Raw genomic sequence first — 12,187 nt, forward strand, 5'->3', positions numbered from 1 at the left:
GCATACTGTGGACAATGATCTTCTCTCCAGTCTTACAGGTCTCCGAGCCTCCCTGAAGGAAGTCCACGAGCAGGTTAATCAGGCCTGGAGAACCAGTCCTCCATCAAAGGACTCCCTGATTCTCTGGAACCTGGATCCTGGTTAGAGATACTCGAAGGAAGCACTGGCATCAGCCTCGTTGGAGGGACCATTCCAAGTGCTGCTATCTACACCACATGCAGTTAAGGTCGAAGGACTGCCTGCCTGGATACACGCCTCACATTGCAAGAAATGGCACTCTTGACTCTATTACTGATTCATCCCTCTTCCCAATAACATTTCCATTAGTTGGTTTATCTCCCACGTCACCGCCCGTGCTGATGTTTGGTGGATGTGCCGAAGATCTAAATTACTGGACATCCTCCCACCTGAATGGACTGGTACCTGTACCCCTATACAATTGGTCATGCCCTTTCGTCTCCTTCCTTTAAATGGCCAACAACTTCCATCCTCTCCCCATCCCCATCGTATTCGCAGATCCTTAACATCATTTGCAAATTTCTCATTACATGGTCCAGGTGTGTATATTGACTCAATAGGTGTGCCTAGAGCTGTTCCTAACAAATTCAAAGCCAGAGATCAAGTAGCTGCTGGTTTTGAATCTCTTTTTCCCCATAATCACCATAAATAAAAATGTGGATTGGGATAAATTATTTATATTACAACCAACAGCGTTTTCTAAATTTTACTAAAGAAGCTGTTGAAGGAATACATGAGCAATTAGATAAAACCTCTCTTATGACCTGGCAAAATCGCCTAGCACTAGATATGCTTCTAGCCGAAAAAGGTGGTGTGTGTGCTATGTTTGGAGATGCTTGCTGCACGTACATTCCAAATAATACTGCCCCTGATGGCTATATCACCCGTGCCCTCGCTGGTCTGACTGCTCTCTCCTGGAATTGGCTGAAAACTCAGGCATTGATACCCCTCTTGATGAGTGGTTTATATCCACATTTGGCTCTTGGGGCCAATGGTTCAAATCCATTTTTGTTTCCCTTTTAGTTGCTTTAGCTATTATTCTTTTGGTTTGCTGTTGTCTTATTCCATTAATTCGTCATTTTATCCAAAAGCTTTTTTTCTGCCTCTATGACTAAAGCCTATTTCCTCCACACAGAACACATGAATCTTCTTTTCCAATCTAGTTCATGTTCTCAGACCACTCTCGATCAAGATTGTTTGGTTTGAACTATTCTTTGTTCAAAAAGGGGGGAATGTGGAATAATAAAATGTGAATCAATGTATTAAATAAAAGTTGAACAAATAATCTTGGGCTGAGGGCTTTTAACCCAGTCCAAGGGAGGGGAAGAAGATTTGGGGACTACGCCTTAGTGCAATGAATATTTGGGTAAAAAGTCTAAAGAAACGCCTTGGTGATTATTATCTGTGTGTATTTGAGTGTATAAAAATATATATAAGAAAGTGTATATGTATATTGTATTTGCAAGTATAAGAGTTCTGTGTGTTTAAATTATATGAAATGCATTGAGATTGTGATGAAGGAAAGTTAAGGATATTAAGCATTAGAGCCTAATTATATAAAATAGCCATAAGATTAATAAAAGAAATAAATAAAGGGTGGATCAGCTTTCTAGGGACCGCACCCTGTCCTAGTTAGCAAAAGCAGAAGTTCATTCCACTTCTAAGGAAAGGCTACTTGTAAAGGTGCAAAAATGAGATAACTATGTGTACGTGCTTAAAGGGAAATAAAAGCCGGTTTAGAAAACCGCAAAGGGCCTCCTGTGACGTGGATGCTGTCAGTAACAGACTGTCAGCATTCTGCAGCGGGTCTCTGCTCACCAAGAAAGATCAAGAAATAATAAAAGAAGTTGTTTGTTGAATTTGTGTTTGTCTGCTGTTGTTTCGAACCTTCGACCACACTATCAATAATGGAGAATCCACTAAACCGTGTCTTCTCCAGACAAGAGCAGCTTCAGTGACAGACTGCTGTCCCTGTCTTGCTCCACTGCCAGACTGAGAAGATTGTTCCTCCCCCAAACTGACTGTACCTCCCCCCCATCCGGGTGGAATTGATAATATTTAACATACAAAGTTAGTCTTTTTTCCTGCATTGTTATCAATCAATCTTTAATAAATTTTTTTTATTTTATTTTTTTTTTTTTAATCTGGCTGCTGCTGGAGTATGTGAATTTCTTCTTGCAATTTAATAAAATATCTAATACCCTGGTCCTCCTAACCACCTTCATGATTTTCTTTCAAACCTTGATCATGCAATCTCGTTAAGAACCAGAAAGCATCACACATTACAAATACCAATGACCTCCACCATTTTATTCTCGCATCGGTTAACTGGATGTACCTCCAGTCCTGTGGGTTTGTATAATCTTTTTTTCATGAACAAAAAGCTCCCGATGGCAGTGTGTTTTGTAATGGTTAAGGTGTTAAACCTCCATGCCAGAGCTTGTGGATTAAAGAAATCCCACCACTGTGACCTTTAAAAGTCACTTTGGCTGCAAGGGGACCAATGTTATGAATTGCAGCTTGTCGTCTTGGTTTAATGTCCAACAGTGACCTTGCTTTCTCTATCTAATGTACTTCCCATTCTCAGGTACTTTAGCATTTCCACTTCCTTCCCTTGCTACTGCTGTAGCAATTTGAGTAAAGAAGCGGGCAGGAGTTACTTCACACATTTATTAGTAATTTGGCCAAAGTCTTTAAAGATGCGATTTGCATGGTGGTAAACCATGGCCTTGCAGCTTCAGTAGCAGTGTAATTTGATTCCATAGACCAGTCTTGGCTTGTCTTCAGTCCAGCTTGCTTTTCCATCATGAGGTCTTCAAATGGAGTAATGAGAATGGGCCACATGTCTACCTCAATAGGGCTGCCAAGATTAAACTTCTCGTGTCCATCTGGTATGAGAAGTGAAGGTGGACTGATCAACTTGTTACCATTCTTACAACAAACCAATAGGGCAGGGGTGGTGAAATCCAGGCCTCAAGGGCTGCAGGCTTTCATTCTTACCATCTTAATTATTGAACAGTTTCTGCTGCTGGTTACTTCTTTTAATTTGACTCAGGCACCATACTTTAATTGGCAGCAAAACAAGCCACCACATGACCTGTGCCCATTACACAATACCTGAAATTAAAGACAGATGATGGTCGTGGTAAGGTTGATCTCTCTCAAGTCACCCAAACATTTTGACAGTGCTCTTAGAACAGTTTTCAACATGTGTGCTGTGGCAGAATGAGAGCAGCAACAAGCCACGGAATTAAATAATGGGGTTAATTAACATCAAGAATTGGATTCTCATTAAGAAAGTGGAGTTTGAAGCCCCAGTTTAGCTGGTCATCTGTTAGTTTGTTTCACATCTCATTTCTGCTTGGCTGTCCTTTAATGAAGAAAGGAATCAATTCAGAGGGCTGAACTCTTCTAACAGGGAAAATCTATCTAAAATGGAATGTAAAAGGAGTTAAGTAGCAGTGAAAACTGATCACTGATTAGGAAAAGGGTGAGAAGGAAAACCTGCAGCCACTGCGGCCCTCCAGGCTTGGAGTTTGCCACCTCTGCTCTAGGGGGTTTCATTAGAGAGTGGTTTGGAATTCAATGCCAATCATAAGCCGCCGTACTTTGCCTAAATAAAGCAATGGTGGTTGGATGAGCTTGTAACGGTGCTACTAGAGATTAAAAGTGCAACACCCTGCATTGGGTCTGATTCATGAAGGTGCAGGGGCTGTTGGGATCAAATGGGGGTCAGTGTGGCTTTTTAAAAAAAGGGGGAGGGGGCAAAATGACCAAAAGGAAGGATTATTTGTGTTTCACGTTCCTGTCTGTCTGCATTCTGTTGGGTTACTTGTGCTTAATCATATTGGCCCGGCGTTTCTTGGTTGGTGTCTGGATTGTCTGCCTGTTACTTGAGGACTGTCTGTCTAGGGATTTATGGACATCTTGAGAAGAAGGGAGCGCTCCTGAACCAGTTCACCATTTTGGGAACTACCGGTAGGGCTTTATTTTTTTTTTTACATTCCCCCCTTCGACGTGCTGATCTCTGGATTATCTATCTTCATTACATTTTATCCGTTGCAGTTTCCCCGTGGACTTTATAGTGAGTGAGTGTTTTATTGTTGTGGTTGGTTTTCATGTTTTATTGTACATCACCATAAAGGAACTGGGATGGGATCATTTGTTTTCATGATTCGTGTTAATACATTCATTATTTGCTATTTTTATTCCGATGGCTTTTTGTCTCTGAGTGCGTGAATGGCAGGCCAAGGCTGGGTGCATCCCTGCAATCTCCACCATCATAATAAATAAATCCCCATCTTCTCGATTGGTGTGAATCTTGGTGGCACCGGACCGATACAAGCTGTACTTGAATTCTATTGTATAGTTTGTGGATGTCTCACAGGCTGGAAGTCCAAAACACTGTCCCCCCCTTGCCACGCTGGTCTGATGTTCCGTTTTCAACCCAATCAATACAATTCCCTAATCCTGAGTTTATCCTAAAGATTGGGGTGGTTAGGTAAAAAAAAAAAAAAAATCCAAGCTCTGGTGATGTGAGGAACTAAAAACGGGCCTCTGGCCCTGTTAACCTTTCATGAGCTTTGTCTACTTTACATATGAAGCCTCATTAAATATTAACTTCTACACTAGAAATAAGGCCACCACATGGCTCCAATGGAAGTTGCTTTGGCTAAAGGCGTCCACAAAAGTAGTGACGCTGTTTTGTCTTGACCGTGATGCTCTTCTTCATGAGATCCATTTCTGCTTTTCCCGGTGACTTGGGCTATGAAGGTCATTGCAAATCAGCTTGACCAGAAAAGTGAACTTTTGATCTGGTGCGAGTGAAATTGAAGTAAATAATAAAACTCGAACCTCTTCTCGACATTCCCTTAAATTTCTTTTCATGAAGTTCAGCTGTTGTAGGAGGTCTCCTTAAAAAGTGCACAGAAGTCAATTGAAATGATATCTGGGTAGCTGGGTGGGACTGTCAGCAGTTTCAGAGCGTGGTTTTGAGTGTGTGTGTGGGGGGGGGGGTCTCCTCATTCCTAAAACCACCATTAAATTCCATGGGCACCTTGCCACAATATCTCTGGAAGGGGATGGATGTTTAATGATTACATCCATCAGTCCAGGAATGTGCCCATTCCAGCAATCATCAGGCGCGAGGCAGAAACAAACTCTGGATGAGGCATCAAGACATTGCAAGGTGAAAACGAGCGCACACACACACATGGGTCATTTTAGCACCACCAGACCTGCATGTCCTTGAAGGAAACCGGAGCACATTATGGAAACCCACCAGGGGGGTAAAAAAAATAAAAAGGTGGGGAACACCAGTGATGTGACTCCCTACGAGGCAGCAGTGCCACTGCTCTGTCACAATGTGTAATTATTAACAGTATTCATTATTTAACCCTAATCCATGAATGGGGGGGGGGGGTCTCCAAGACCCCCAGCCACAGATTTTCAAATTCTTTCCCTTTCAAGGTAATAAGACGGCCATTTTGTGTTGTCTTGAAAAATGTGCCGGAATCCGCTTCTCAGTAGCTTAGTGCAAATAAGTGCTACAGAAGCACAAAGTAGTTGGGGGTCCCCCATTCATGGAAACGTTACCATTTTTGTACAAGTGTTTTTGCTTTGTTTTATATTTTATATTTGAAGTTTCTCACTGGGACCTTCAAAGCAGCAGAAATTGTTCTGTAACCTTCCCCAGATTTGTGCCTCGAGACAATCCTGTCTCGGAGGTCTACAGACAATTCCTTTGACTTCATGCTTGGTTTGTGCTCTGACATGAACTGTCAACTGTGGGACCTTCTATAGACAGGTGTGTGCCTTTCCAAGTCCTGTCCAGTCAATTGAATTTACCACAGGTGGACTCCAATGAAGCTGCAGAAACATCTCAAGGATGATCAGGGGAAACATTTGGAAGGCACCTGTGAATACTTATGGACATGTGCTTTCTCATTTTTTTTAATTTTAATAAATTTACAAAAACCTCAAGTAGACTTTTTTCACGTTGTCATTATGGGGTGTTGTGTGTAGAATTCTGAGGAAAAAATGAATTTAATCCATTTTGGAATAAGGCTGTAACATAACAAAATGTGGAAAATGTGATGCACTATGAATACTTTCCTAAATATCTATCTAGTTGACCAACTGACAAAGTGAAATTTAACAGGATACTCCATTTTGAGCACTAGGTGTCCACTAAGAAATGACAATGATATGATATTTCAATATATAGGGGTAATCCGCCCAATTTTCTACTGCACAAGATTTCAGAATGTAAAACAAGGAGTGTCAAATTCCATGCAAATCCTTCGAATGGGAGTGGAGGGGTGTCCCACTTCCATGACCTGTGTGACGCACTGGGAGCATCAGGACCTGTCACAGGAATTGAAGGATCAGTGCAAGTGTTCAGTGACGGCAGGTGCTACCACCTAGGAGTTGTTAGCAGGCCAAACTCCAGAAATCCCACTTTGTATAAAACCAAAACCCAAAGCAGCAGCTCACTCTTCAATGTCCCCCTCTAACTCAGTTGTTGTTTTAAATTGCCACAGTAAGAAAAAAATAAAAATACTAAAGCCATTCATGTAGCTAAGAAAATTTATTAAATCCTCAGATTCACTTTTTGCCAGTTCAACTTCCTCACAGCAAGTACAGCCAACATCTGCACCACCATCAACATGGCAGCTGCAACTCCCAGCACCAGGTATCCAGTGGGAAAAGGGGCTGTGGGATGAAGACGAAGGACATTTACTCTCCAAGTCATACAGTGAAGGATGAAGACAAAGGATCAGCCAAACCCAGAAGTAGAACTCTGGCCTACTCCAAGATGGTTACCTTCCTGCTCCAGCCTGATTCTTCGCATCTGATCAGCCTCAAAGACCACTGGACCACTGTGAAGGAGCACATTCTTCTTGGATGAAGTCATTCATGCCAAATTGTCTGCAGCTCTGCCAGATCCTGATAGCAGAAGGGAGTAAGGGTTAGTTCAACTAAGGCATTAGGAGCCAAACTGCCTCCACTCCTCTCTGCATTTAACAAAGCTGTGCATTCCAAATACGGAGTAAATGTTCTACTAAGATAGTCAACATACAATACAATACATACAATTTATTTTTGTGTAGCCCAAAATCACACAAGAAGTGTCACAATGTGCTTTAACAGGCCCTGCCTCTTGACAGACCCCCAGCCTCGACTCTCTAAGAAGACAAGAAAACCCTTGTAGGGAAAAAATGGAAGACACCTCGGGAAAGGCAGTTGAAAGAGAGACCCCTATCTAGGTGCTGTGTGTGTCAAAAAGAAGGGGGTCAATACAATACACAGAACAGAACAAATCCTCAATACAGTATAAAAAAAAAATTGTAGAATTACGGAGGAGAATTTAACAGTAGATGATATCACATAATAGGATTTGGATCGGTTTATCACAGCATCTCTGGTCAATTCATTTGAATTAAGCTACTCACTTCTCGCAGGGCAGCTCTGGGTACAGGGTTCTGCTGCAAAGGGATAGCAGGCAGCAGTAACACAGTAGATGAAGATCTACAGAGAGAAAAGGGAAAATCACACTTGGTAGGAGCTCCACACTGGACACCTACAACACCTTCTCAGTTCTTTTACAAGACTCTGATTCTGCTTCACTGCAGACTGAAGTGCTAAAGAAACATGGAACATGACCACAAGAGCCTCAAAAGCAGCCATGATGCAGAATCTGTACAAGGCAAGAAACCCACCTTTTCAGCCATGACTCGCTGAGCTACAGGATCCACAAAAGCAAACATCTCAAATCTCTTATAATGACTTGGGTAGGCCACTCCAGATGTGCTGTCCACAGTCACCAAGCTGGTCAAATAGTTGTCCCCAGTGTATGGGCACTTGGGCAAAGCAGACCCCCAAGTTAGCACTGAGAACCAAGACAATCCCAACACCACCCTCACAAAGGGGGGCACCTACCCATTCACCAGAAGGCTCCACTGGGGATGGCTGGAAGCAAAGGTCCTGAAGTGACCCAGCAGTCCCCAAGAGTCAGAACAAGGTTAGGGTCAGTCCTGTTCATGATGTGCACTTCCACAACCACAGGATCCCTAGAGTTTTGGTCACTGGGTAGTCAGCATCCACATAGTAGAAGCCATAGGAGGAATCTAGACATGGAAAAGAGATTTTGGTTACAGGGAAGAATTTCAGGTAGGCCTGAAAATGATCTTCTCATATGAAGGCCACTATGTTCTAGAGGAGGTTCATTCAGAGATTGCTTTTAAGGAATCAGCTGATAAGCCCACAGGGATCCCACCCCATGAAGTATCTGTTGCAATGACCAATTCCAGGTTAAATGGCCCTTGCTCTACTACTGGAAGAGGTGCCACAGTATACACCTCAGCCTCCACTTGCACATCCTGGCTTCCTGAGTATGTGCACTGGAAGAACAACCTGAGGAGAGAAACATCACATCATAGCAGGTAGAGCACATTTAGGGTTAGAGGAAGCAGGTCCAGAAGCCTTACTTGTAGACACTGTCCCTGGTGATGGAGCCCTCTGGACCACTCCTCACAGTGATGGCAGCAGACATGGTGTTCTGGTAAGTCACATTGCCACCAGCCACCTGAAACAGGGACATTACAATCACTGCTGGCCCCAACTGATTGGGTGAGGCCACCTTTCCATACCACTAGCACCCCATTTTGCACTTTAGAATTATTCTCAGAATTCTAAACCAGAAATCAAGCAGATTGGTGACATCTTAACATTGTTTTATGTGGGGTGAAGTTCAGATTGTGTTTGCCCATCACATTTTTTCAAGCCAAACATCTTCTGAACCGACACTGGGAAATGTTATGACGTCCCCCAGATGGAGCCTCACGTGAACTGTGCTGCCACAGGCACTGACTGGAAACTGGTACATGACAAAGCTGGACAGGCTGGTCACAGTGCAGCAGCTGGATTAACTATTACACAAAGTAGACAGTGCTTAGGGCATCGGTATTTATATGTAAATATAAAATAGTCTTAACAAAAGTTAACAATCATATTAATCTTCGATACAAGAAAATCAGAATGTGGCAACTGGCACCCGGTCCACCGAGGCTCCATGATCGTTCTTGTCTTTTTCATGTTAATGGTCCTAAAACACATTTTTAGGGTTGTGTATTATAGAAGTAAATATTTAACTCCGAGGATTTATTCAAAGTTTAAAATTGTAATACGTTCATAGCCCGTCTTTAAGGAGACCTGTTAAATGTAGGCGACTATTTCATTAGGACATTCGAGTAAACAACAACAGTCAAACATTTCTTTAAATCTGACTGACTTAATCAAGTAGAGCCCACACTTAAGTCAACCTCAATCCATTACAATTAGGCGGACACAAATTTGTATTCATATGCTGATTGAAATTTTCTTCAGATGTTGTTCAGTAACAATAATTATCTCATATCAAAACTTTTATGATCATTATTTTTCAAAACTGCTAACCATAAATGATGGTGGTAAACATACACTGCAGTCGTAATAATACACTCGACAGAGTACTATAGTGTAAGATCGTGGCACTAGTACACTATGGACGCAGATGTATTTTATGAATATACACTTCGTCTCTCACAGTCACTTTATCCTGACCGTCCACCTTTAGAAATTACTCCACCTTTCTTTTTAAATATCAGTAAGGCAATTGGCTACAGTGGAACGTGAATGACAGAACACCGATTGGCGATTTGCTGAATAAAAAGGTGATTGACCGCGACGTTTACATTTGTAATTGGGTGATAAGTGCCTGACGTACACAAATGTAATATATGATTGGTTGATTTGTCACGCCCATTATACTCCGGTCTGCAGCAATATCTACTTGATTTGTTTGACAGCGCTTTCTCAATTGGACAGCTTTTGCGCTAATTTAAGAGGTAGCCTATATGCATCATTCTCATTCGACAATGTTGGGTTGTGAGGACAGAGAAATTTGGAGAGCTTTGGTGACAGATGGTGACTAACAGCGGAAAACGACGTATAAAAGTTAAATTAATGGACAAGTACCATAAGCAGAATAAAATGAACACAGACTTTTCTGACCTTTTACTGGTGACGTGAGGCTGAAACAGCGAAGGTCGCTTCACTTGCACTATTGATTTCTTGCCTTGACCTCAGTTAACCACCAGATGTCGGTGTTCATACTGGAGGTGAGGCTTCAAAGCTTCGAATCGTTTTCAGCACAAATAGAAAGAAAGCCTCAAAGCTTCACGAGGCTTCATTTCCCAATCATTATACATAACGAATTATTCCCAAATCTTCTTTTTTACAAAGTCCCTCTCTATAAATACACGTACTTGTCACGTTTCTATCTTTTTCTTCCTTGATGTTTCCTGATGGGGGTCATAAATGAACAGACACGTCGCCCCGCAGAGCGGACACTTCTGCACGGTCTACGATTAGACGGATCAGTCCGATGCTGTGACGTGCTGATTGCTCAATAAACTCACACGAGCTAAAGGACTGCCGCCCATTTCCCGCTCTCCATTCTCGCGCCTTCTCACTAACGTGTCACGTGCACGCGCCGCCGCCACAGATAATTTAAACCCGCGCGCGCGCTCTCTTGTTCATGTGGTGTTCCTGTTGGGCGCATTTACAGCATGGCGTGTTTAGATTGTTGGTGTCTTTTCTGGCTGGTCGTTTGCGTGTCGGGCGCTCAGTTTGTCTTCGGGGATGTCCGCGTGACTAAGAAATGTGATGAGGAGACGATGACGCTGTCATTTGAAGGCTCTCCGACCGTTTTTATCCAGAGTGAGTGCGCCGTGTCTTCAATCACTGGGACTTGTCCGTACCTGCTTATTTAACTAAATGTCGTCCCCTCTTTTTTTTTTTTTTGTATTTTTTAGAGACGAGAGCCGGACTGGTAAAGGTGACCAAAGATCTCCCAGCAATCGTTCTCCGTGGACAGTCTGGTCGCACCACACTAACGGTGCCCTTTTCTTCTCCGTACGGTTATGTAGCTGAGCAGGTGAGTAGCGCCGGCACTTCAGCCGTTGGTGGTTTTTAATCAGCTGTTTATCCTGGTTTGTGCCTCTCCTGTTCTCTTTAGGGCTCCCAGTATGTAATGACCATTGCCGTTGGATCAAGATCATATGTCAAAACCTTCACATGCCCTAAGCCAGGTATACTACTTTTCTAGATTAGCGCCTGGAGTGTCTCTGCCATCTTCTAAATAGAATCTTTCACAGATTGGCGAGGTGTTAAAGTCATTGTTAATGAGAGATGCACAGTTACTGACCGTGAGAAGCTCCCTTGTGGAGGGTTCATCTATCAATCCAGCAGATTGTGAAGCCAACAACTGTTGCTATGATTCGAGCAGCAGCACCAGTCCATGCTACTATGCCAATGATGGTGAGTGGTTTGGGGGGTGTGAGTGAGCAAAGGTCTGCTACTGGATATTTAGTTGTTTGCTTTGGCCAGTGACTGTGCAGTGCACCTGGATGGCCAGTTTGTGGTGGTGGTGTCGGAGAATGTGACCCTTCCTCCTCTGGATCTTGGGTCATCCAGTTGGTGGACAGCAGTTGCAGCCCTGTGACCAGCCTGTCCAGCTTGTTGTGTACAGTTTCCAGTCAGTGCCTGTGGCAGCACAGTTCAGGTGAGACTCCATCTGGGGGATATATAGGAGCAGGGGGCTCTCCTGCTACTTGTGATCTTGAGTGCTGGGTATTTAAATGTAACCCCACCCCACCAAATCCTGTACTAACTTCCTGGTCAGCAGTAATTGTAAAGTTCCTGTTTTCAGCTGGCTGGTGGCAATGTGACTTATCAGAACACCATGTCTGCTGCCATCACTGTGAGCAGTGGTCCAGAGGGCTCCATCACCAGGGACAGTGTCTACAAGTAAGGCTTCTGAACCTGCTTCCTCTAACCCTAAATGTGCTCTACCTGCTATGATGTGGTGTTTTCTCCTCAGGTTGTTCTTCCAGTGCACCTACTCTGGAAGCCAGGATGTGCAAGTGGAGGCTGAGGTGTATACTGTGGCACCACCTCTTCCAGTAGTAGAGCAAGGGCCATTTGACCTGGAATTGGTCATTGCAACAGGTACTGTAGGAGGTGGTGGCTCATTTCATTTGACATTCTTTTACAAATCTGTGGATTTGTAGCTTAGCTGTTAATCCCCCTCCTTCTCCATGGTCAGATCCCACCTATGGCTCCTACT

General features: G+C 43.2%; 2 protein-coding genes across 3 annotated transcripts in view; one reads left to right on the top strand and one right to left on the bottom strand.

Moving 5' to 3' along the window:
- The window catches only part of LOC114641722 (zona pellucida sperm-binding protein 4-like), a 177,463-nt gene that overhangs the window by 124,499 nt on the left and 40,777 nt on the right, over window positions 1-12,187 (top strand). Inside the window, exons 1-2 of one of the 2 annotated variants that reach the window (XM_051927464.1) lie at window positions 10,584-10,779; window positions 10,875-10,996. The exons of the other annotated variant lie outside the window; for it this stretch is intronic. Coding sequence (XP_051783424.1) covers window positions 10,629-10,779; window positions 10,875-10,996 — 273 coding nt within the window. The 5' untranslated portion in view covers window positions 10,584-10,628. Of the gene's footprint in view, window positions 1-10,583; window positions 10,780-10,874; window positions 10,997-12,187 lie in introns of those variants that run through there. 2 annotated transcript variants of the gene reach the window in all.
- Window positions 6,920-12,187, bottom strand: part of LOC114641729 (zona pellucida sperm-binding protein 4-like) — a 290,625-nt gene continuing 285,357 nt past the window's right edge. The window contains exon 11 of the mRNA XM_051927502.1: window positions 6,920-6,966. Coding sequence (XP_051783462.1) covers window positions 6,935-6,966 — 32 coding nt within the window. The 3' untranslated portion in view covers window positions 6,920-6,934. The remainder of the gene's footprint in view (window positions 6,967-12,187) is intronic.

Source organism: Erpetoichthys calabaricus, chromosome 5, assembly GCF_900747795.2.
Source record: "Erpetoichthys calabaricus chromosome 5, fErpCal1.3, whole genome shotgun sequence".
Taxonomy (NCBI): Eukaryota; Metazoa; Chordata; class Cladistia; order Polypteriformes; family Polypteridae; genus Erpetoichthys; species Erpetoichthys calabaricus.